At 35.9% G+C, this 25,177-nt stretch overlaps 1 protein-coding gene across 1 annotated transcript in view; it reads right to left on the bottom strand.

Annotated features, from left to right (window-relative positions):
* Positions 1-25,177, bottom strand: part of necab3 (N-terminal EF-hand calcium binding protein 3) — a 34,007-nt gene that overhangs the window by 5,454 nt on the left and 3,376 nt on the right. Inside the window, exons 2-12 of the mRNA XM_028003057.1 lie at positions 19,624-19,648; positions 14,588-14,696; positions 13,226-13,251; positions 12,110-12,207; positions 9,133-9,269; positions 7,200-7,321; positions 5,973-6,052; positions 4,019-4,072; positions 2,016-2,128; positions 1,236-1,313; positions 794-885 (exon numbers count right to left, since the gene is read on the bottom strand). Coding sequence (XP_027858858.1) covers positions 794-885; positions 1,236-1,313; positions 2,016-2,128; positions 4,019-4,072; positions 5,973-6,052; positions 7,200-7,321; positions 9,133-9,269; positions 12,110-12,207; positions 13,226-13,251; positions 14,588-14,696; positions 19,624-19,648 — 934 coding nt within the window. The remainder of the gene's footprint in view (positions 1-793; positions 886-1,235; positions 1,314-2,015; positions 2,129-4,018; positions 4,073-5,972; positions 6,053-7,199; positions 7,322-9,132; positions 9,270-12,109; positions 12,208-13,225; positions 13,252-14,587; positions 14,697-19,623; positions 19,649-25,177) is intronic.

The following is a 25,177-nucleotide window of genomic DNA, read 5'->3' as shown; positions in this document are numbered from 1 at the left end:
TTGTATGACAAGTACGATTCAGGTTCAGTATTTGTCTATTGTTCTGTTGCAATGCTGCTTCTTTAAAATCTTATTACCTATTTTTGGAGCAGGTCACCAAAGTATAAATGAATAGAGTGGTATGTACCACTGCCAGGATGGTATTTAAATGTTTTTCTTTCAACCGATAGGATTTATCCACAATCTATTGTTTGTATGCTGGAATAGGCTAGTCTGCGAATCACACACTGAACTTGTTATCTGATAATTCAACACATTCTCACTCCCAACTCGTCATATATTGACGAGATGGGACGATTTCTGACCATGCGTCACATATTGACGTGAAGGGTACCCCCTTTGCGTCAATATGTGACGACTTGGGCAGGGTCCTTCAGCGTCACATGTTGACGATTTGGGTAGGTCACATGTTTTATGTGGATTATTGAAGCGAAGGGTTCTCGCAACCGCTGCCGACACTTCAAAATCCGACGATTTGGTTAGGTTTAGGGCAAAAATTACGGTAAGGCATAGTGTAAAACACCTCGCGTCACATATTGACGCAAAAGGGTACCCTGCGCGTCAATATGCGACGAGGACGGACCGTCCGATGCGTAAATATATGACGAGTAGGGAGTGAGAATGGGCTGGATAATTCCTATACCCATATGAACATCAGTTGAGAAATGAGGCCCATTGTACACAGATTTTATGTATATAGTCATGTCCAAGCAAATCTATCCAATTAAAAGCGAAAAAAGCTTTCAAAGATATTTTAAATAACATACAATCACTTTCAGGAAATGTCACAGACCTGGTAGCAACATGGTAGAAACTATCTCAGCATCCTCCATTATGTCAATGATACAGCGTTGGAAATCTTTGCTGCTGTTGGTCTGAAGATAGCTACAATGACATCAAAAAGATAAAGCACTGGTAAAAGCCTGTTTGCAAGTAACTTAATTAAATATGCATCAAAGTTCAACACATCAATGTTATCTGTTATATATCTATTGACACCATTTAGCACCATTTAAGGATCACCTTTGTGACTGTTTGTGTGTTTGAGTTTGTGTGAGAACAGAGTGATTGGCCATCTGTTCATCCTCTCTGGCGAAGGAACATTTCCATCAAGAAATTAGCGGTGCCAAATTACGAGCCAATATCTATTGCAAAAACACAAACACTCTCGCTCTGTCACACACACACGCACACACACACACAAGCACAAACATGCTTATGTACACTGTACTAACCTCATCCAGGAGATGCGGTCTTGCCAGAACTCATACATTATGTAACACGACTTTCCCGGGTTCTTCTGAACAGACACACTGGAGGAAAAGAGTAGAGTGGGTCAAAAAGCAGAAAATAACAAAAAAGGAAGTTGCAAGGAAAAAGTTTTTCATCTTGGAAGAGAGATTAGCTTGCTGCAGATAATGTAAAAGGCAAGACATCAACTGAAATGGAAAACATTTGTATAAAAAATCAGTTGGAGATCTGTACAGTTCTGAAGTATACAGAATCATTTGTAAACTAAGATACTTTTATCTGCCAATTTCTGTCATATAAAAAAATTAGACCATTAAACGTTTTTTAAAAACTTTCCACATATAATGTGATATACAGTATATTCTACGTAAATCAAGTGAAAAGCAAAATTTTTATACCAAAAAAATCCCTATAACTTGCAAGTGTATACACTTATGCATCTTGATGATTTTATTTCTTATTTCTTTTCAGTTGAATTGAATGAGATAAAGACAACAATGATGTGGAAAAATGTTTATCATCATCTAATTTTTGACATATCAAAAGACTGCATATGTGTGCACTCTCAAAGATACTATATCTCATCCTAAGAAAATTAATCAGTTAATAGTAGAATAAATCTCTTTTTATATACATCCGTCTTTGGGACCTCTGGCAATGTCAACTGCTTATTCAGCATTATGCAAGAATTTTAAAGCTGCTTCTGTAGCAAAATCAGAAGCTGTGTTTAAAACGATTGATTTAGAAGCAAGCAAGATACTCACTGCAAGTTGTCAGAGTGAGCTGAAGTGGCATCGATGTAGCTGTTGAGAACTTTCCGGAAGTTATCTAGTTCATCGTCTATCACGGACATCTGCCTCTGAACTAGCAGGATGTTCTGTTGGCAGTGAGACAAGAAACAGAAGGGAGAATGTGATGAAAACAGAACTCTGTGTGTACTTTGGAGAATGGATCCTTGCGAGCATGGATCTGATTTTCACACGGCACATTTGCGGGTACTGATGATTTAGTGAGACTTCACCTTCTGGAGCATGTCCAGATGATGTTTTGAAATGATTCATTGAAAATGGACAAGGGTCTATAAAAAACATTTATAGACAATGGTGAGATTCAGGGACAAGGTAATACATTAAGGAATAGGTGCTCCTGAAATGACTAAAGTAAAACAAAAACATGTGTAAGAGAAGGCACACAATTTCTTCTCTATATATGTGGGCAGATGGAAACCCTTCCTAATTCCTAAATAAAACACTTAAGATCGGAGTTATAAAATGTTCTATTCTTGGTGATTTATTACAACACAGTTATAATGCTAATACAGGTTATGTGGTAATAACTAAACTTTTAATAACAAACAAATAAACATATATCACATTACAAAATGAGCAAATCCAGCAACCTGGAAGGGAACATAGTATCAGTGGGTTTAGTAGCAAATGATAAATCACATGTTTTATGTGTCACTAAACAAAAAACATGCCAGAAATTGTTTAAATAAGATTTAGAGTTAATTTGCACTCATGTCCACTAATATCTGAACTTTAAAAAAAGGAAAAACACTGAAAAAGGCATCTACCTTTCTGGTGATAAGGTCAATGAAATTCAAACAGGAAAAGTTTAAGCTGATCTCCCACAATGTGCCTTGTAATAATTTCACAAGATTTCAGAGCTTTTGAAAATGTATCAGTAATCCATTCTGAGAGTGATGTGGCAAGACAGATTGATTTGAATGTGTGAGAACTCTTGAGAACTTTGAAAAGAAACATTGAGCTGAGACTGGACTTTGATCACTGAGAGAAAATTTCAGTGCTGGCTCATTATAAAGCTTCTCATGTTTTGTTGTGAATATCACTGCCATCTCAAAAGCTCAGACAAATGTGAGCACAGAGAGAAAAAGTAAAAAGGAGGAGTGTAAGACCTTAAATTTCCAATCATGTCAAGAAGGGTAGGGAAACATATATGAGAGCGAGGGGATGCTCCTTATGAGAAAGTCCTTGAAATATCAGCTTTTGAAAAGAAGATTTCAAAGTCCAGCCACGAGGTCTAAATCTCAACAAAAACCTACCTTCTATGTCAAACCCTCTTTGCAACAGTGTACCTACATTTATATTTGTTGCATTGAAAAAAAATACAGATTATAAATATCACATTTTAATATATACTTTGATTAAAGTTTAATCTACATGGCTTATATTTATTTATTTCCTGACTGAAATTGTACCAGTTCACAGAAGGAAATATTGTGTCAGTTCATCACTGGGAATTCTTTTTATGTGAACTTTAAAAACCTTCTAAAGAACAGGCAAACACAATGTATTCACAGCTGTAGTGCTTCTGTGTGTTTATCATTTTATGTCTATTTGCTTAACAGAGCATGTGAGCACATCAGAAATAATTTTACAGTCATATTCTTAAGGGCGGAAAGTAACTAGTTTTGGTTTTTGCTCCTAAACTCCAAATAAAACATGGCTAGTTTTATATAGCTTTTTAGACCTAAAATTATGAGCACAGGAATAAAAAATTTTAAAAAAGTAACAGAAATTTTGAAGTAGGTTACACCAAGTAAATATCTGGGTTTAAGCTTTAACTGCTTCTGTTTGTCTAAAAAAATAAAAATCACTTACAATATAAAGTTTTTTTCAAGATTTCATGACTACTAGAGTGACATGTTGTACAATTTAAATAAATAAATAAAACAACACCAAACAACAGAAAAATGAAACTTTATTTTTATATGTTTGTGTTCCAGATGACAGTGCTCACTTACAGACTTGTATGTGCTGGCGAGCGTATCCTCCTTGAGTGGCTCCAACTTGGGACCCTAAAACAGGAAAGTAAGATATATGGGGAAGACCTGTTGGCTGAGCAAAAGTGTGCAATATCAGAGGATTGGAGATGCGTTGTTGCACGAGAGTCCATGTCTACTTAAAAATAGAAAATCTACACGCAGCTTAATTTAATTTTCATCATTTTCCACTTTGAATTATTTATATTCCAAATGCTATACAGTATGTCCATGTTTAAACAAAAGTTAATTATAGAAATTCCAGGAATTCTAAATTATGAACTTATAAACATAAATTTCATGACAATATTTCTATATTTGTATGTGTCCATTTTTACATAATATTAATCATGTGTTTATGATCTGATGATTTTCTCTGTGTAGTTTGTTCCAGTTTTTCTAAAGCCTCTGAATGTAAAATATGGTTTATCATAGAAAAATAACAATGGCAACATTGAGTCATTAGAAATGACTACCGTACTCAAAATGTTCAAAACAGCAGAACTAAAATGTGATGAGTCAGTCACAAACACACTGTTTGGAAATGAGATAGGACTTCTGTAATGAAAAACATGTTGAAAGCATAGATTCTTTTTCAGTTTGGCAACCAGTTTTTTAATACTCTTTTCTATATAGAAATTGCTTATCATAAAACCAAATCAAAGTGAAAACATAGAGCCAGCCTTTTCTCTTTCAGGTCATAAACTCATTGTGTTATAATTGAGAAAGCAGCAAACAGAGATAGACAGGCAGTACGTGCTGATGATGTCGGCGTTGAGGTGCAGGGATGGATATTGCACTCTGAATATCCTGCAGGTTATGAATTGCTTTGATATTGCACTCTGAGTCCCTCTGGTTTGACAAAACAGATGGATGGAGAGAGCAAAAAAAAATGCTTTCAGAGCGACTGAAAGGAGGAAAAAGAATGAGCCTCAAAAGGTGGAAGTAACCAAAGTTAATAAAGGGAAGAGCAGACAGAGGGAAGAAGAAAGAGCAGGAGAGCGTGAAAGAGGCTCGGGGATGTGTGGTGAGAATTGGCCACGGCATGAGAGCAGGAGAGGTGACTGCGCTTGTTGTTTGACAGAACCACAGATCTGCAGCGCTCCATTTGAAACAGCACCCACTCCCCTCCCCCCCAAATATATTCTGAACCCAGAGAGAAATAAAACATACAGCCCAATTCTTCAGACACTGCTCTGTGAAGATATGCAGAATAAACTTAAGACTTGTTTTCGGAGTCACTATTGAAATTAAAGAAAGAACTTGCTCTGATGATTCTCTGCTGGTAAAATAATATGTGATTTTTTCTATTAATGAAAAAAAATATATATATGAGGAAAATATATATAATCTTAACAGCAGGGGGTCACCAAGGCATATTCAGAAAGCTAATTAATGCTTGAAATGAATTTGCTGCTCCACAATGTTTGAAGCAAAGTTCAAAAAGAAAACAAGCAAATATGAACAGAACATATCTGCAGGTACACTTTGAAGAATAGATGAACTGTGGGATTTTTTTTTTTTTCACTGATGCAACATGAAAGCTTTCTGCCCTCAGCAATTATGGATAAACTGTCATTGACCTTTTGCATTGAAGTACAGGGAAACAAATTTTAACTGCCTTTGCCTTCTCTTTAGCCCAGAGTGTTTAATATAATTGTTATCTCTAAAGTGACTGCTAACAGAACCAGCCACTGTATGATGTCGATTTTCATGCATAAATCTACATAGCTTGGATGTTGTTCGTGTCTCAACTCTGTAATTGGATTACGATGGCTTGATGAAGAGGAATTTAAGTCTTAAAGACACAACAGAGAATTATAGACATACAAGTTCATGGATGAGATTTAAAGTCATAGAGTCAAAAAGATAAATAATAAAGTGGTGAATATTAAAGAAGGACACGACAAAAAATAAATAAATCTTTGCACCATACCTGACACTCCAGTTTATCCAAAAGTTGCTGCAGTCGGTTGATCTGAGAGCACCAGTTTTCTTCATCTTCTATGTTGGCACCTGTAGACAATCGATGGACCAATTAATCAATTAAACAAGTATCTAGTTCATGCTTTAAAATCCACAAACAATAATTCTCTAATAAGCAGGTTTCTGTCTTTCCAACTAATCAGATAGATTATGGATTCCACCATTGCATCAGTAAAACTCTGTATTCCTCTTATCGGACAACCAGAGAGGGTTTAAAGAAACTGCAGCCATTAAAGAGCAATTTATTCCAAATCTTCAGAGAGGAGGATCCTTTTAGATTACAGTTTGTGTGATTAAAATGAATTATATTATGTGAAAATTCACCAGCATACATGAGTTTTTTTTTGCTCTGGCTAAAACTGACAAATGCAGGGGTATTCATGCATAAATATGGCCCAGCTGTCCTCTAAATGCATGAATAATGCTTCCTTCAAATGTTGACAAGCTGCATCAGTGCTCTGAAAGGCTGTTTGCTTGGTGGCATTATTGTCTAATTTTAGAATTAAAAGAACAAGCAATTTCAGCTTAGCAAATATTTAGCACTTGCAAATAGCTGGGTGAATGTGCCAGTCAGTTCAACATAATGTAGATTGTGAGGCAAAATTAATCTTTATTTTGTTGCTGTGCGACTAAAACCTTTTATAAACCAGTTTGTCAGAGTGACAGTTCCCTTTATTGTGCCAAAACAGGCAGCTGCCATTAGGGACTTCTACATTCTTGAACAGTGTGCTTGGTCAGCAACCATGTTTGAGTGGGTGGCATGTGTCAAAGTAATACACAAGAGACAGGAAAAAAATGGATTTCAAGAAAAACTCTCCATTAAGAATCACACTCTGACTGTCAGCTTGTCTTATTGTTTTAGTGATTCCTAGCGCTATTAGTAGTTTTGAACATTAAACCCAATTTTAAACAAGATAAATAAAATACAAAAAAATGTTACCGGTACTTGAGGCTGAAACCCACACAAGTATCAGATAGAAGATTGAGGGGTAAAGATAAACAGTGTGATAAGGATTAATATTTAATAAGAAACAAATGAGACTCAATATAAAGACATATATATGAATATAACCTTTGAAGGGGAAAAAAAAAACTGAAAAAGTTGAGTAAATGTCCATTTGACTTGGATTACCTCATATGTTTAAATATAAAAAGTCTAATTATATATTCTCTTTACCTGTGTTTGGCATCCCAGTGCAGGGATCTGATGAAGACACACACAGGTTGTTATGGACCCTACGACCACACCGCCTGCCATTTTTCTGTACCACTGTCAGCTCAGGAGCCTTTACCTCCCTCCTGGCATGACAGCGATTGGAGACCCAGGGAGACAAACATCAGAGAGAAAGACAGCAACTGTCAGAGGATTGTAGAGGAAACAAACTAAAGATATGGCAGACAGAGGTAGTCACAAGGGAGCAAGGAGAAGCTGATATAGAATGAAATTAGGGGCTAAATGAGGAGACTGGGAAAAGAAGTATGAGAGCAATGTGGAGAGAACGATAGCGGAGAGAAATCAAGAGGGAGGATAGGTTAATATGCAATTCAAGAGTGAGAGATGAACAGTGAGTGGACAGAATAGAAAACTTTGTGAAGTGCTCTTCCAAGCTCAAATTATCACACTTATACAGACACATTTCAGTATAACTGGGAATGTGTGTTGGACGCAGTGAAAAATATGTGTCAAAGGCACTTACAATGTGAAATTTTAAACACTCACACTTTATAACAAATGAGTGTGAATGCTATAATTTCATTTGTGTATTTCTCTGCAGGTGAAAACAAAAACACCTCTGCACATTTGTGAGGCTTTGTTATAGTGTTCCCATTTTGCTTTCCTTTGTTGGACCTTTGTGCATGCTGGTAATTTCATGTGTGTGTATTCAGCATCCTGCTGACGGCGCAGAGGGAGCATATTGCCAGGAGATTCTCCTGCTGAGAACCTGCAATCCAAAGGCCACAGGAAAAGCCACAAATCTACCAGTCAACATACGGAAAGAAGTTTCTATACCTGTCTTAATTTTTCTTTACCTTTGTTTCTGAAAATTGCACACTGTCTACCATCAGCTCAAAGTTGTGAACTGGTATTTGTTGCTTTTACAGTCTCTCTGGTGGTTCTTCTTTTCTCTTTTGAACTCATTGTTGTGTTATTTATCTGTGTGAATCTGTGGTGAATGCTTTGTCATCCATTCTGCTTTAGCTCCTTCTCTGCCTCCTGGTCTCTCCTCTCTATAATTCACCTTGGCTATAATCGGTTTGCTATTTCCAATAATACCAGTGTGGCACCCAGAGGGATGAGCAGAGTTCTGCTGAGCCAAGAAAACCACAGTTCAACAGGCAGACGCTTACTATTTATATACAAAATGTAAAAAGAGCCTGGCAGTCGATAAATATAAATTCATGACTATTTGCTGTAGTATAATCTCACACCTTGATTTAAAAAAAAATAAATAAAAATAGCCTTTGATAAAAGGACAATTTTATAAAAGTATAAAAATTACTGAAAGAAATGGTGGCGTTTAAACATTTTTAAATTCAATAGATTATTAAAAAGAAATCAAAATAACTCAAATTTAAAGCATTTTGATAACAAAATTTGTTCTGTTTGAAAGAAAAAATCTTGTTGCTACAAGTAAATTAATTATCTTTTTTAATTTAGAAAATCACTAAAAAGACTTCATTGTCAATGTTTTTTTTTTTTTGTATTTTAGAGCTTATTAGTAGTTCTGGAGTGCAGTGAATCTTTTACTGATCTGCTCCTATACCCCTCTGATTATAATCATTATCATTCTCCAGTGGTTCTTATTCTGTACAGGGAGCACACAGGGTTTAAGGGTTTTTGACAAGGTCAGAAGAGGGCTATGCTCAGTCTGCTCTCCCACATCAAGCAATTCTTTTGCACATTAAGCAGAAGGTTTAATGCCTAATTTTTAGTCAGAAAAGGGGAAACCAAATTTTTTTTTGCAAGTAAAAAGAACCTTGCTTTTCAGGAAGGTGCTTATAAAAATATTGTTTTCGCTACTGTGTGGACAATGTGTTGCAAATGGTTAAAACAGACCCCACAAATAAGACATAAGCAGATATAAGTGGAGCCATATTGCAGAACTCACGGAGCGGGGCTGCTCTGCTCCTCCACAGCCTCCATGGCACACTGAAGGGAGCTCTGTAGGGAAAACAGCTGACTGGATGTCTCTCTTAGCATGAACCTGGTGACAAACTGACCCAACACACTGGCACCTTGGTACTCCTGAGACAAAGACAGATTTCAACATCAAAATGCATCCAAGCTCTAGAGCAAATACATTGTAGTTAACTGGGTTAATGGATACACTAAGGTATTCTGACCTGTGTATTCAGATTCCAGGGAGAAAGAACTTAAACAGGAGTTATTATTGCTGCTTGAGTCTCCAAACATGAATGTGATTAGATATTCCCAGAGGACTCTTGAAGCAATGCTGCAGAGCTGTTTGCCAAAACGGTGAGACTGATTTGTAATCTCTGCAGAATAAGCATCTTGGGATTATCAGTCCAGAGCAATAACAGACCACAGCTGCTAACTAGGACTGAACAATCCTTTGAGGATTGCCTCACCTTAGCAGGAGCAAGAACAGTGGAGAAAGGCGATCTAATTAAGACAGGATGCATAATGTTTCAGAACAAATCCTTTCCCTCCTTCTCATTTAACATGCATGTAATTCAAATCCCCGATTTAAGATTGTTCTCTCAAAGTAGCTTCAATCAATTCAGTTAAGAGATTGAATTGTCATTCTTGCAGAATAAAAAAGGAAAATGTTTGCACACTGAGATTTAAGTTGACTGTCCTAGATCATTTTGGTTCTAATAAGGATAGAGTTACATATATACAGACCCACTGAATAAATCTGAATATTATTGAGAAGTTGACTTATTTTGGTAACTCAAATCAAAATGTTAAAAACAATGTTTAGATTAATTGCATATAGATGTTTAAAGCCTTTACAAGCCTAATCTAAACAGAATATTCTAATAGCTTTGGATATCTATACATATACCGGTACTCCTCAACCTGGTTTATAATACAGTTTTTCTTGAGTGCTTTGACCTGCTTAAAGGAACTGGGATGCACTCAGTTTTCATTGTTACTTTCTCAACAGAGCAGAAGACACCTCTTAAAAATTATGTCTCATTCATTTGGCACATTTTCCCTCACCGTTTTGCAAAACAGTTAACATAGATGTCATTCAAGCAGTTCAAACTCTGCTCAATTGTTCTGACTACAGAAACCAAACAGAAATCGGATGTTTCTAACTATTGGAAACTACCTAGATCAATATTAAATCAGGTCCTATTTTTATTTTCTTATTCTCTAAGATTTTATTTTGGTTCATATTTATAGTATTTTCTCTAATATTTACTATTCAGTCTTTAGCCAAAGTTAAACCCCCCCCCAAAAAAACAATGGCATTATTAAAATTTGCATCAATGTATTTCTGATTCTGGATCCAGGTAAAGTTGACACAGCCTTTGGCAGTGGCTTAAAAGTGATGTAATAAGCTCCAATGACAAGCACCAAGTCCTGTACTTCTTGATATACTTTATGTAATGACTGATGGAAAGAGTTCATACATAAGGCATTACGTTCCTAAACATAATATGTTTAAAAACTGCATTTACCTTTTCAAAAATATATGTGAGTCTTATGCTACTGATTAAAAAAAACACTGTATAAAGTTAGACAAGTAATAGTAATATTAACATTTATATATTAAGAAAAGGGTTACATTTTTGCATCAAATGTTAAACAACATGGTGTTTTTGACTAAGTTAAATGAACTATCTGTTGGTTTGGTGGCAGTTTCGCATATGGGAACATTTTATTTAACTCTCAGCTACAAAGCAGCTTTCTTAGAGCAGCTCATCTGCCGTGGAAAAATGTAGTCACTGGTGGAATCCTAATCTGCATATACTCTGGACTGAACACAGTGGAACCTTTGAAGTAAAGGGAGCAGATTGAGTGGCAGCCACTGGCTGTTATACTAATCACCATCTTTGTCCATCTGCAGCAAGATGAACAGCAGTTTCAACAGCAGAGAAGTCAGAAGTGGCTCAGCTGCAGAGGAGGGAGAGGAGAGGATCTGGAAATGTTTCCCAGATGAGCAGGGGGCAGAAGGCGAAGGTCAGGAAACCAGACCTGGCTACATAATAGTGCTGGAACATTTAATGCAATATAAACTTGCTATGATAAAATAAGAAATCTATTTTTCTTTTTCTATTTTATGCACTGAAGGAATGACTTGGTCTATGTATAATGAAGAAGTTCATGTGATTGCTCTGAAAATCTAAGAGTGTATTCAGGAGATATACATTCAGCATGGTACTTGAATCATGTCAAGGCATATGGCACCATGTAAAAGTGATGACACCTCTAAACCTAGTAACTGATTGTACCTGGTGAGAACAATGGACATCAAGTATTTAGGATAAATTGTAAAGAGTCTTTTTCACTGCTGTGGAGAATTTTTTTATGCCCATTCTTCACTGCAGAGAAGAAATCCTCACATTGGATAGTGGAGCATGAACAATAGGTAAGCGGTCAAACCACAGCATTTTGATCAGATTCAAGTTCAAACTTAGACTAAGCCACACCAAAAGTTTTGTTTTTGGTATTTTTAAGTCATTCAGTAGTGGATTTGCCAAATGTACTTCAAAATTCATGGTTCCATCAACTAAGGAACATTTTCCAGGTTCAGAAGCAGAAAAGCAGCCTCAAACATTATCATTACTGTGTATGACATGATTTTTCTGCAATTAGTTTCACACCACATGTAACTGGACACACACCTTTCAAAAATAAATGTATTTTGTTTCATCAGTCCACTGCTGAAAGTCTAGGGTCATGTGTATTTTTGGGCTATTTTTCCGAACGTGAAGTGGACCTTTGCGTTGTTTTTGACCAGCAAAAACAAAAAGGCAAAAACAGAAGTAGGTGTACTTTTTCACAGCACTGAACTTCCTGGTTAATTCCAGAGAAAATATCACACATCCAACTTTTCTTAACATGAACAAATACATAGATAAAGTTTTTCATGCAATGTGCGGAAATCTTACCTCTTTAGTTTTATCCATTGCTTTTAAAATGGCAATGTTCAGGCTCTCCAGAGCTGAGAGAACATTTACATATTCTCCGAGGTGCTCAAAAAAATAATCTAATAGAGAAAAGAAGAATAAATATTTGAACAGTTATTGCAGTGAAAGACAAATGAATAAGTAATGCTCCTACATGTTCTAAGATTCTAAAGAAGTTAAACCATGACTAGTGAGATTCATAATACAGTTCAATAGAAATGTTGATGTAAGAAGAACTGGCAATTTTAAAATTGTTGGCCGTGTTTAAATGACTGAAATCCCTAATAGCGGACATGAAGGATGATGCATACAAATTTAAGGAAGAAAGCTCCTACACAATTTTTTGTAAAAATTTTCTTAAAGGAAAAACATTTTAAAAAAATCTTTAACAAGCTGAAACAATTGATCAAATGTGAAATTAAATGGCACTTGTCTTAATAAAAAGTCTAATTTTATTCAGCATATAGTTCAACACATAGTTAACACTGATCCAAGGTTAATGGATCTTAGGTCTCAAACATTTTTGCTCATTCCTGCTAACACTGTCTCTCCAAATCGTCAAATGAGTTCTTGCTCAATAAATGCTAAATGTTTATAAAACTTGGTCTGCGACAAAAGTTGGCCTCTGATGTGGAAAACAGTCAACCTCCCTTGACGTCAAATGGAAAGTAAGCCATTCCCATTTGATCAATTATGCAGAAGTTTTATTCTGGGCAAAACTGGTGTTTACCCGTCTGCGTGCCCCATTTCTTAGCTTTATTCAGGGCACACAATCCTTTCAAAGATGACAAAAGAGGACAATTGCTTTCAGATTTAGTGTAGGTAAATGGTTATCCAATGGTTAGGAGTTCAATAGGGGACATTATTAGTGATTTCAACAGTAAAAAATTGAAGGAGTGGACATAAATAAACTTCTTTATTTTTGAAAAAGCTGCTCAAGTCTTTTAAAGGCACATAAAACCTGCTTTAATTTGCAGATTCAAGATCTTGCCTGATGACATTATGAGACATCAAAATGCATATGGTCATAATCTTGAAAGAAACAGAAGTTTGACAAAAATTCAGTACTTAAAACAGACAATGTACTTTGTTGCCAACCTGATAACTTGTCAGTGTCCAGATTGCTGCAGGGCAAAATGTAAGAGGAGAAAAATGAGAAGAGTTAATTAGGCATATGCAAAGAGTTGTTGCACTTAATTCCTTGAGATTTTTTGTTGCGTTTTATAAATGGTAATATTGCACAGCTATCCTAAAGAACACATGAAGATTGCATTAAAACTACAAAGAAAAGATCATATGAGTTTGCAAATCCTATAGTTTTTTGACAGACATGGAAGATTGTACAGCATTTGTCCTTAGAAATTGTGAATATGTCTTTCTTGTAAATCTGTTTTTCAGAAATACTCATGCATTCAGCTGTGATATTGCTTTCTTTTATATTTCCTTTTTATATTTAACACACTGTAGGGAAATCCCTTTATCTTTGTTTAGAAGATGTCATCACACTGGGTGCTGTAAACAGCTTTTGGTGTCACAATTTAAAACAACAGCACTGTACTGTACAGCTCAGAACATTAACCTTTTGCTTTAATGGAGTGTTAAGGGTTATTTTCATTGCTTAGTGGAAAATCAAGCCAGTTATTGCCTGATGTTGAGAGAGTGTTTACCATCACACTGAATATAGCTTCATTACCTAAAATTGTAAATTATTTTGTTAAAGATTTTTACCATCACCAAGTAATTAACTTTTTCTGGCAATATTTTGCAGGACACAATACATTTAATCTGCCATTGAAGCAAATCTCATGCCAGCTGCTTCAAAGAGAAAGGGTGAGGAAAAAACTGTGGTGAGCTTCTACTGCGGCTCAATACCCCAGTGATTCTCAATAATGAAAAAGTCCTTGCTAAGTCAGCGTAACAAAATCTCATCAAATCAGTCTGATTGCTGTTTATTGGACTATCATTTTGTCTTTCTGCCTGGGCTTAAGCACATAATTTAACAATGAGATTGGAAAATTAGCATTTTGTAAGAATGTGGTTTCCTCATAAAGGCAAATTCTTAATCTGCAAAAAATATTAAGAAGATAAGCTTATAAAAAAGATAAAACATAATGCCAATAAAGACTTTCTAAAAGACCCAATAACAGGATTTTTTTTTTCATTAGCAGCTGGGGCGAGTTAAATTTCCACTACGAAGCATGGACTTCCACAGAAACCCTCAGGCTGGTCAAACTGATTGAGTTTTTTGATGTTCCTGGTGCATTTAATGATATTTATATTCAGAGGATGTGAACTGTTACTTTATGAAGTCTGGTTTCAGGGGCCATTTTATTTACTAAAAACTTCTCTCCAAATGTATTTTGTTTGACCTGCAACTGATAACTTGATGAAAGACCAAATTTGATAATGTCTCCTCATTATATTCTTCTTCAAGTAACTAAAACCTAAATAAACACTCACTTATTCTGTCGTCCGTCTATGGAGTAAAAAAGTTCCTGAAGCTCTTCAGTTGTCAGGATCCCATCAGCAAAGTAAGCATTGAACTCCTCAAATGACAACTTGCCATCATCTGAAAAGAAGTGAAGGAACAGATTTATGACAGAATTACTCAAGGTTTCCTAACCTGCCACAAGATGGTTCCTTTTCCCAATTGATTTCAGACTTAATGTGTCTTCTTATTTCCATTTAACTTTACATTTTCTATGAAGTTGTGGCTCTGCTGCCCTAAGTATCTAATATCTACATGTTTTTGTAACAATTAACTAATTCAGGTCTGAGGGAATAAATCAGTCACTTGGAAAATCTTGTAAGAACACTTTTCACTGTATTCTAGACTTGTCAACATACCACTCATCACATTTTAATGAATCAAAACATTTATTTCTGTGGTCTTGCACAAAACTGCACAAGGCCACAGAAAGTTATTGATAAATGATATGCAACTATTAATATAATATATAGAATATGAAAAAAGATACTTGTTCAGCAGTTTGGAATTATTTCCTACTTCAGCTAGTTAATTGTGAGCACAGTTTGTTGTGGCAGACATTGCACCGAAAAATCAATAGCAGAGGATGAATGGCTGGATTGTCATCTGTGAAGAAGAGCTCCTTCGTGAGCAAACTATCAATCTCTCTGCTAGTACAAACAAATCAGGGTGGCCAAGAGTAAGCTTATACCGGTGAAAAACTATGAGAGATTTTTAAGCCTTACGAATTAGTAGAGATGAACAGATTGTGTCTGCAGCAAGCAGTACTCAGCAATGACACTCAAGCACTTGGAATTACGCCAGTGGGAGTTGGATTCTCTGTTAATCATTGTGAGTAAAGAACATCTCAAGATTAGAGTCAAAATAAACCAAAAATGAACTTGACAGTGTTGAACAGAAAATTATATTAACATAAAGAAATCTCAGCAAAAACACTGGAGGGGCTTTCTCAAAGCCCCTCCTTCTTAGATAAATATTTAGCACTGGACATTTTCAGTAGAATACTTTCACACATTACTTTCTAACTTCCCTGTCTAGCTTTTTTTTTGCCACTATTTATGCACAGCTTGTGCTCATTACTTATATCTTTACACCATCTGTACTGTGGCTTACAGACTGTGAAACCAAAGATCTCTCCACATGTCTCACCTTGTGTCATATTTGGAAAGACTCCTATATTTGGAGTGCCAAGACAGACAGACAGCAGGATTCTCAAAAGTGACACTCACAGGAACCCTTGACAGTTCTAGGATATATGTCTTCATATGTCAAAAGGGGGAGGTTTCCAGTAAGGAAAATATGTAAAAGCACCACTCTTCAGAATTAGTCTTTTTTTTATAAGTCTATGATTTGGTACAAGCCTTCTGCCAGGGTACAGCAATTAAACTGGAATAAAAAGTGGATTGTGAATATGTTCTGGTGAGAAATGTCCGTATCAACCTGAGGAAAAATCATGCTTTTAAATATGCTTGAGGATAACAACTGAAGAGTGTCACCATCCACAATGAAACTGGCCATATAATTACATGATCTTAAATGACATTTGGAAGGAAGGTCCAAAAGTAGCAGAGAATCTCAGATTACAGTACATAAATAAAGATTTTGAAAATTATTTTCAGTTAAATCAAATAATCTTTGTACTTGATGTAGTATTCAGTTGTCACATCCAGATGAAATTCTGTATTTCTTCTATAACAGCCCAAATAGAAGAACTAAAATTATTTTTAAATACTGAAAAAGATAAGTTCACTAAAATGTTCTTTGCTTCCATCATATTAAATCTGGTTAAAGCAGATTCGGGCAGGGAACAGATTCACATTTCAAATGCCAGCTGATGCCTTGAAATGAATAAATCATTCATGCGTGACCCATTGACACATGAGTTCACCCGGTCCAAAAACACTCACAGGCAGACCTCAACATGGCTTTTGTCATGTTGAGGTCATTATCACCCTCCACTGAATGTGATATTTATTTATGCATCTACAACACAAGGCTTCCTAAGAAGCAAACATTCTCAATTTGAGTTAGGATGGAGAAGATTGGTCAAGGAATTTAAAAAAAAATCAGACATAGAACTAAATATCAAAATTCATATTAACTTAAAGTAAAAAAAAAAATGGTATAGCAGTCTTTTTTAAAACAGTCAAAGATGCTCTGATTATGAATGTGGCTGGGAGTTTTCACTGTGCATCACAGCTGTGCAAAATCTATATGAAGCACCATCTAAGCATCCTAGTAATAATCCAAAACAGGAATCTGCAATGCTCTGTTGGTTTTTAAGCAGAGTCCTTGTGTGGCATTTGCACTCCTAAAGTTAAAATGTCTCAAAATGTTTAGAGTAAACAAGAAACAAAATAAGAAAGTTGTGATGTCCTGCAAAGTAGGGCACAAAGTAGGCCACGCTGGTATCCCTTCAAAGGTTAGTCCCAATGCAGGCTCTCCTAAGTGGTTTATAAATTCCCCACAAATGCTTCAGTAGCAACCAGCATTGCTAAGAGAGATGGCTTTGGTTTTGTTATGGTAAGCTTCTATGGATCTCTGCATACTCAAGCTATTACTGGTATTCTTAGCATCAATGTCCTACTTGGGGTGTTTCACAAGCCCATCTGTTAGAAAATCTGAGGCAAATTTTTACTTTCCAAAGCCTCACTTACAGCCGTGTGCTACTTTTACATTCTGTTTTCAGCAATCTTTTATACTTGTGGTCTGAAGCTGACTGGCCATTTTTCTTCAGATAAGAGAAAATATGAGGTGAGAATAAATTTCAGCTGTCATATATATCTGTCTGTTGAGCCCTACTACCTGCTTGAGAGCACAAGGATGCAAAAAATCTTAAAACTATATCAGTTTACTGATCCTTGACCATTTAATAATTTTGGGCTGAACATTGACTGATGAAAGCTGATTCTCTGGTCAGGAATCTATGAGATTCTTATACTGAGAATCCTTTAAAGTAGTTAATTTACAAACAATAACATACGTCATATTAGTACTAAAGCTAAATCAATTACTGAACTGGTATGCAAATAAATTACTTGAATTAACGAGTGAGTGTGTTGAATGATAGGCTGTGACAGATGCTGTTTACTGAGTTGCATGCTCTCAACAGCTGCCCCCTCTGCAAACGTAGTTGCTGGTAAAGTTTTACTTTCCATAATTCTGAACAAAAATTTTAAAATATATATTATGCATGAACTGATAAAAAAATGAAGCATAATATAGAAAATTAAGACCATTCTATTACCTAAAGAGGAGGAACTTAATTGTATCTCAATTTTTTTGCAAAATTATTGTAACATATCAACATCTTCTTCTTATGGGCTCACAAAAGTTATGCATGCAGTTTCTTCAATACTAAAAAAAAGCATATTCAAGAACCACAAACAAACAAATCTGTCAATCTCACAGATAGTTGATTGGATCACAGTTTTGAGGGAAAACAAAGTCAATCATTTTCTTTTACATTATATTTTTAGCCTATTCCCAGTCGTATTTAATACTGAGGAATATAGACCACTGAATGTAGGACGGTACATTTTTTGTGTGTTTTTCTTTTAGCATTTATGGTCCTCCTTCCCTTTTCTTTTTGTGCAGCTGGTTTAGAAATGACAGTCATCTCTGCTGAGTTCACTATAATAAAAAATCGAACATTGAATGTATTTTTATTTGAAAGAATTAGAGTAATGTATCATTCAGGATGTCTTTCTTAAACATTGCTAATACTGTCGAGAAGCAATTGTTGTTTAGAGGCACAATGATTACAGACTCTTTGAAGTGTGAACAAAACAATGTCCCGTGATGACGGCTACACTTCCCTCCCCTTGATTTGCTTTGGCACCCTATTTCATCAGTTATTAGAGATGAATAAATATCTTTCTGGGTGAGCCAATATTGCACAACAAAAGCATGGGAAACAGAATGGCTCTTATTGCAGCAAGAGATTAGTCTACCTATTTAAACTGAATGCTAAGATAAAAATGATGCCACAATTTCTCCTGATTTAGTCATAGTCTGATTTGATATCTCATGCATCACATATCAAAGCAAGAAAAAATATATAAAGTGCATGACCCAATAACAAACAAACAAGTTAATGCAATTTACTGTGATCTATTGTGTTCAGTAAATGCAATTTCATGGAAAACAATTTAAAAGTGTGAGAAAACGATATAACAAAAAGTAATGTTATTTCACGAAAACTCTCAGACTTATGATGTAAAGCAGTGAAATAATTGTTTACTGAGATGTTTACTGAGACAAAATGGTTGCTATAGGAAACTTCTGTACACTTTGATGTGATTGCAAGAAAGTAAAATGTCAGGTCTGTAAGCTGTGCAAAAAGTGCTGTCTTAAAAACTTACTGAAGGATCTTTGGTTGGGTAAAAGCTTTTACGATGTTTAATATTTATTTTGATCTCAGCATGGGATTTGACATTAAGTAGCACCAGATTTTGCCAGAGACGCCTCCAGAAAATGTTCAAGCGGGTGTCTAGATGGAGACAGCTTACAGTTTTAGGCTGGCTGGACATAAGATTAGAATTTTTTTAGGTTGTGGTAACAGCAGAGTGAGACTGGAGGCAAGGCTTGGAGTAAATTATATGTGTGTGTGTGTGTGTGTGGGGGGGGGGGGGGGTGCATAGTAAAACTACATCACTGGATTTAGCATGAAGAATCTGAAAAGAACGCTAAATATGCCATCTACTTTCTGCAGCAAAATTATATATTAGATTAATAGATTAATATTCTATAAACACATCTGGAGGTATTTTATTTTATGAGACAATGCTTCAATTTTTTCCACTATAGGCTTAAATCCACAGCCTTAGCTAAATTTTAATTGGATTAGATAGCTGATTGAAGCATGAGATGAATAAAAAAAGTTTCTGTGTGTCATTCATGCAAACTGCTTGTTTTTCTCCAACTTATCACTGAAGCTATCTCACAGATTAAACATCTCCAAAAGCAATTGAGGCAATTCAAATCCTCACTAAGCATATTTACTCACCATTTTTGTCAGCTCTGCGGAAAATCTGAAAAAGCAGAAAGGATAAAGCCATTAGTTTTAGTCAAGGCCCTATAAGGAATTTGTCCACTAAACAGTTATAAATAATCTGGAAAAATATAATGCAATGTTTGATATCGACAAAAAATTTGCCATTTAAACATCTAAATCATTTATGCATTCATTAGAAGAATTTCCAAAATAGGAACATTTACATAAGCTTTTATAATGACTGTGCATGTGAATGTGTGAGAGTGAGTGAGTCATATTTAATGGCAATGGCAGCTGAAACGGAGAATCTTGCTTAAAATGGGACTAACAATCATCGCATCTAGAGTAAACAGTCATTTCAGGGGCAGCACAAGGCCACAGTGCAGCAAAGGGGCCGTTTGCTTTTGTCCTGCTGGTGCCTCAGCCTTAACTGCTCATATTCAACCTCGCACAAAATGCAGCAGTACTTTACCACCTGGGAAAACTGTTGAAATAACAGCAGGGATATAAAAAAAACATTACATTTGAGTTAATTGGGAGAAATTATAGTAATTGAGTGCAACAGCTGCTGGGAAGAAGGATCTGTGAGAATGCTCCTTTGTGCACCTGGATGTAGCTGTTTGTCACTGATGCAGCTCTCATTTCCGCAATAGCTTCAAGTATGGGATGGGATACATTTTTCAACAGCAATCTCTTTATGACTCCCACCACCTGAACTAAGTCAAAGAGGCAACCTAGCTCAGAGAGCTGGTCTTTATGCGAGCTTATCTATCAACGTCCTCTCAAATGTACATAAGCTGCTGCTCCACTGTAATACACCATATAAGAAGGCTGGTGCCACCAAAAAGTCAAAAAAAGGGCTTCAGGTGCACACTATGCACCCCAAAGAGGATCAGTGTTGAGATTTTATATAAGATGCATCTATGGAAGGATTCCATAACCCTTCCATAGATGTTCACCTGTCAGTGTGTTGGGTCTGTGCCTGCAGAAATCTATCACAAGCTCCTTTAGGCTCCCTTAAGGTGGCAGGAGTCCACAAGTTCTGTGTCCACTGGCTGTACTGAGTTCTCCTCACCGATGATGAAGCTATCTATGGCAAAGTTATCACAAAACTTTTGTAGATGGTAGCCTGGGGAGTTCAGGGAGAAGTCTGCACTGTAGAGGGGGAACAGGAATGGTGCCAGCACATATCCCTGCAGGTTCTTTTTACAGCAGACTAGCCTGTCAGAAACACAGCCCTCTGTTCTCACATGCTGCAGGCATACATTTTAATATAAAAGAGTAGCTTTAGCCAGGGGAATTTGATAATTGGACATGTTATTATTCTATACATACAGTGTATGCTTTAGATACCGTAAGTAAGCCTTCTGCTTCTTAGAGCAAATGCCACATGGTTACAAAAGCACTTGTATACTGGAAGAACACAGGCTGTATGTCAGTTCCGGAACCATGAGACCGTGCACACTGTTTCCTCAAGTGTTACAAATAAATTCAACAGCGGCATCATTGGTTTTACCAATTACACAAATGTGTTTTTTCTGAGGTGGAACTCCAAATTGTTAGCTTTGAAAAAGGTCCAAAGGAAGTGTTGGTGAAGTCAGACGCTTTTCTGTCTGCGGACTGTGCTACTGTCTGACTCAAATGTTAATAGACAAATGGTGTTTTTGACAAAAAATATCAGATTATCCTTCTTATTGTTACTGTAAAATTGTCATCACATTTTACTAAGAATCCTCCACATTGAATCAAAGCTCTTAAAAAACATGCAACAATTCATTTAGGCCATACAATATAATCTCTTCATATATTAACTTAAAATTATGTAATGTCTTAGCACTGCTTTACCCTTTGATCCTTTGTAGCTTTATCATTTATTTCTAAAGGACTCCATGACTTATTATGGCGACAAACTCTTCAATAATATTAGTAAACTGCTTATATTTCACTGGCAACTGGGAAGCTGTAGCAGCCAACACAGTCTCTGTTTTACTGCTCTTTCATATTTCATAATATCATCAATGTAAAGAGTGAAATATACTGAAATTGTTTGTGAAAATCCAGATCACATTCACAAAAGGATGATTAATACAATATTTACATTTTTACTTTAACTAAATGTAGTTGAGTATCAGAATTTCTTTGGTATTTTCCACAAAACAAACCGAAAGGGACCTGCATATTGGTAATATCATGATCTGGGAGATTGTCATTTTGTTTCTATTCTTCTTAATTTAATATCTTAATGTTAGTAACCATATGATGTACTATTTTGGGGGATTTTCTGAATTAAGAAATAACCTTGTAAATAAAACAGTCTTGCACAGTGTATGTAATCTAAGTAAGTAACTGTCTAAAAGTATATGTAATTGTATTCCAGATGCCTTAGTTTCTCTTCACTCTGTTCCCATTGGGGGACTCAGTGATGCAATGCTTATAATTAGCAGCAGCGTGTGCAATCCTTCAGTTGAGAGCTGTTTTTGTAACAGAAAAAAAGGCTTTTTAAAGAGTAGAATGAGTGTCACTTAAAGAGATCTGTCATCTTAAAAAATCATAGAACATGCACATAAAAAACATTTTTTGAATGCCTTTGTTTTTTACTTTCAAGGTCCATTTATGCATGGATTTATACTTAGAGTAAGGCAGAACTGAGTGATATTTGCATACACTTAGTCTTTCAAGATATTTGTTACTAAAAAGAGACTGTCAATGTAACCTCTCTTTTGCTGGTCAGAGATTGGCAGCGATTATTGCATCTATCTATGCATAGTTAAGCAGAGCTACAGTTCCAACATGACTATGCTATTTGTCTGGACTGTTGTTTTTGTTCCAGCATAAAAGTTTGACTTATTGGCCAAAGCTTGTCCAATTTGGCAACAGTAATAATGCAGTGCCCCAACTCCTAGGATTTTAGCATTGGGATTTTTTTTCTAGTTGACTTATAAATAGCAAATATTAGCATGGTGGCGAAGTTATTTTTGCCTCTCTTGTCTGCTGACTTCTGCAGTTACCTTTGGGCTAAAGCCTCTGCTGGGGATCAGAGAGGAATTCATAGAATACCAAGGCCAGTTCAGTTTGAAGAAGCACATGCCAAAAGAAATAATTACTCTGTCAACCACATTGTCCTGTTTTGTTTGGCCAGAATAAATAAGAACAAAATAATAATACAATGCATTATTTTTTTTTAAAGTCCATGTCTTTAAAAGTAATTTTTTTTTTTTGCTATTATGTCCAAATGTTGAATTTATATCAAATAATTAAGGAAGTTCTGAAGGCAAAAAGGGGGTCCAAATGAGGACTAGAAAGGTGTATTCAATAAAATGCTGAGTCTTGCCAGGAGAGTGAATTTGCACTATAAATACATAAACAAATGTAATGTTCCATGAAATGTATAATATCCTCTTCTTTAAACACCTCCACCCATTGCAGTATCTGAATAAGTAAGGCTTTTTAAAGATTGAACAAACTTGCTTGACACATATCAGCACAAATCAGCCAAACGGCTCCAGAACAGATGAGTCACCAACTCTGGGAAAGCCACTTATTGGCTCCCAAAAGAAGACTAACAATATGCCTCATTCCTGATCTTGTAAAAGGTGTTAGGTAGCTGCTTACAGAAAAGCCTTGGGAACAACAACTGATGCTGCCCATGTTGAATTTAGTCAGTTTCAGTCATCTGTTGCTTAATTTCCCCTCCCTACCCATTTTGTCATTGTCCCTTCAGCCAAAGGCTCCCTGTGATTTTTCTCTCAATTTTCTGAATTTTTTCAGCATGTGTGCATCCAATTTTCAAATTAGTCAGTCGGTATCCAGGTCACCAGTGAGTCTAGCTTCCTTTCAAAGATCTACATAAATCAGTTTTCATTTTGTTTCCAAATGAGTTTGATACTGTCTTTGCGCTTGTTTAAACTATATGGTGCAGAAAACAGAATTGAAAGCAATGACCACAGTGCAATAGGCACTATGAGGGGAAAATATTCAAGAAGAAACAAAAACATAAAAAAAATAAATAAATAAATATAGCGATTAATTTATTCCTGTGATTAAATTTAAGATCATCACAAAAAATAAAAACAAGCTATGTTGCTCTAAAATCTTATGCCAGAGGTCATGCCTGTCTCATTTGCAGTGATTTTATATCACTGCAAATGAGATTGTACTTCAGTTAAGATTGAAGAAGTAGAGCAGGACTGTCATAAATAAATGAGACAATGCTTTCAATGATCTTATACCATCAGACCAGTTCATTTAGAAGAGGTCTTGCTCCAAACATTCTGACTATACAGATCACAGTGCATTTGATATTTTCTCAGCTATTGATTATGCCAGAGGTCATGCCTGTCAAGCATGCCAGGCATGACCTGTAAGTTATTAATAACTGCCAAACCTGCACTTCTCTTTCACTCTCTATAGGTCAACAAGCTCAAACTCTGCACTTCTGCCCTTCGTATGTCAATTCCTGACTTATAACAAGATTCAGGTAATTTACAACCTCTTCCCAACACACTAATCTCACTATTTTTTACTTATCTGTCTAGACAGAAAGGTGCCTTCAAAGCAGCTCTCTTTTATTTAATCAAAGTTATTGTTTAAACAACACAGTGGCATGATAATGTGATCCCTCTTCAGTTATTACATAACTTTAAGTACTTTTCCTTTGGGCATCCAGTTCTGGTGTGTGAATAATTTTTTTCTCTTCTCGAAACCTAGGAGTAGTGATGGACTCTGACCTGAACCTCCAGAGCCACATATAGACAGTTACAAAGTTGGCCTTCTATCACCTGAAGAACATTTCCAGGATTAAAGGACTAATGTCTCAGCCAGATCTAGAGAAACTCATCCATGCGTTCATCTTCAGTCATATTGATTATTGCAACAGCGTCTTCACAGGTCTGTCCAACAAATCAATTAAACAGCTGCAGCTGATCCAGAATGCTGCTGCTTGCAGCAGCATTCTGCAACCAGTAAGATAGAGCACATAACACCAGTTTTAAAGTCCCTCCACTGGCTCCCTGTAGCTCAAAGAATAGACTTTTAAATACTGTTGTTAGTTTACAAATCACTGAACGGCTCAGCACCACAATACATTAAAGATCTGCTGTTGTTGTATCAACCTTCCAGACCTCTCAGGTCTTCCGGTTCTGGTCTGCTCTGCATCCCCAGAACCAGAACCAAACGAGGAGAAGCAGCTTTCAGCATCTATGCACCACAAATTTGGAACAAACTTCCAGAAAACTGTAAAACAGCTGAAACACTGACTTCCTTTAAATCTCGATTAAAAACCCACCTGTTTAGAATTGTATTTGAAATGTAATCAATTACAAATTTATTGATGGAACTTGACTTAATGCTGTGTTTTGATTGTTGATTCTATCTTGCATTGTGTTTCTGCGTTTGTAATGATGTAAAGCACTTTGAAATGCCTTGCTGCTGAAATGTCCTATACAAATAAAATTTGATTGATTGATTTGATTGATAGTTTTTTTTTCTTTATATCATCAAAGTGTTGCTTTCTCCTGCTCAATTAAGTGCAGAACAGGACCCTTTAAACTTGTTTGTTGTGGCCTGT

Source organism: Xiphophorus couchianus, chromosome 20 (genome assembly GCF_001444195.1).
Source record: "Xiphophorus couchianus chromosome 20, X_couchianus-1.0, whole genome shotgun sequence".
In the NCBI taxonomy this organism is placed as follows: Eukaryota; Metazoa; Chordata; class Actinopteri; order Cyprinodontiformes; family Poeciliidae; genus Xiphophorus; species Xiphophorus couchianus.
This window is presented reverse-complemented; position numbering and strand designations above follow the sequence as displayed.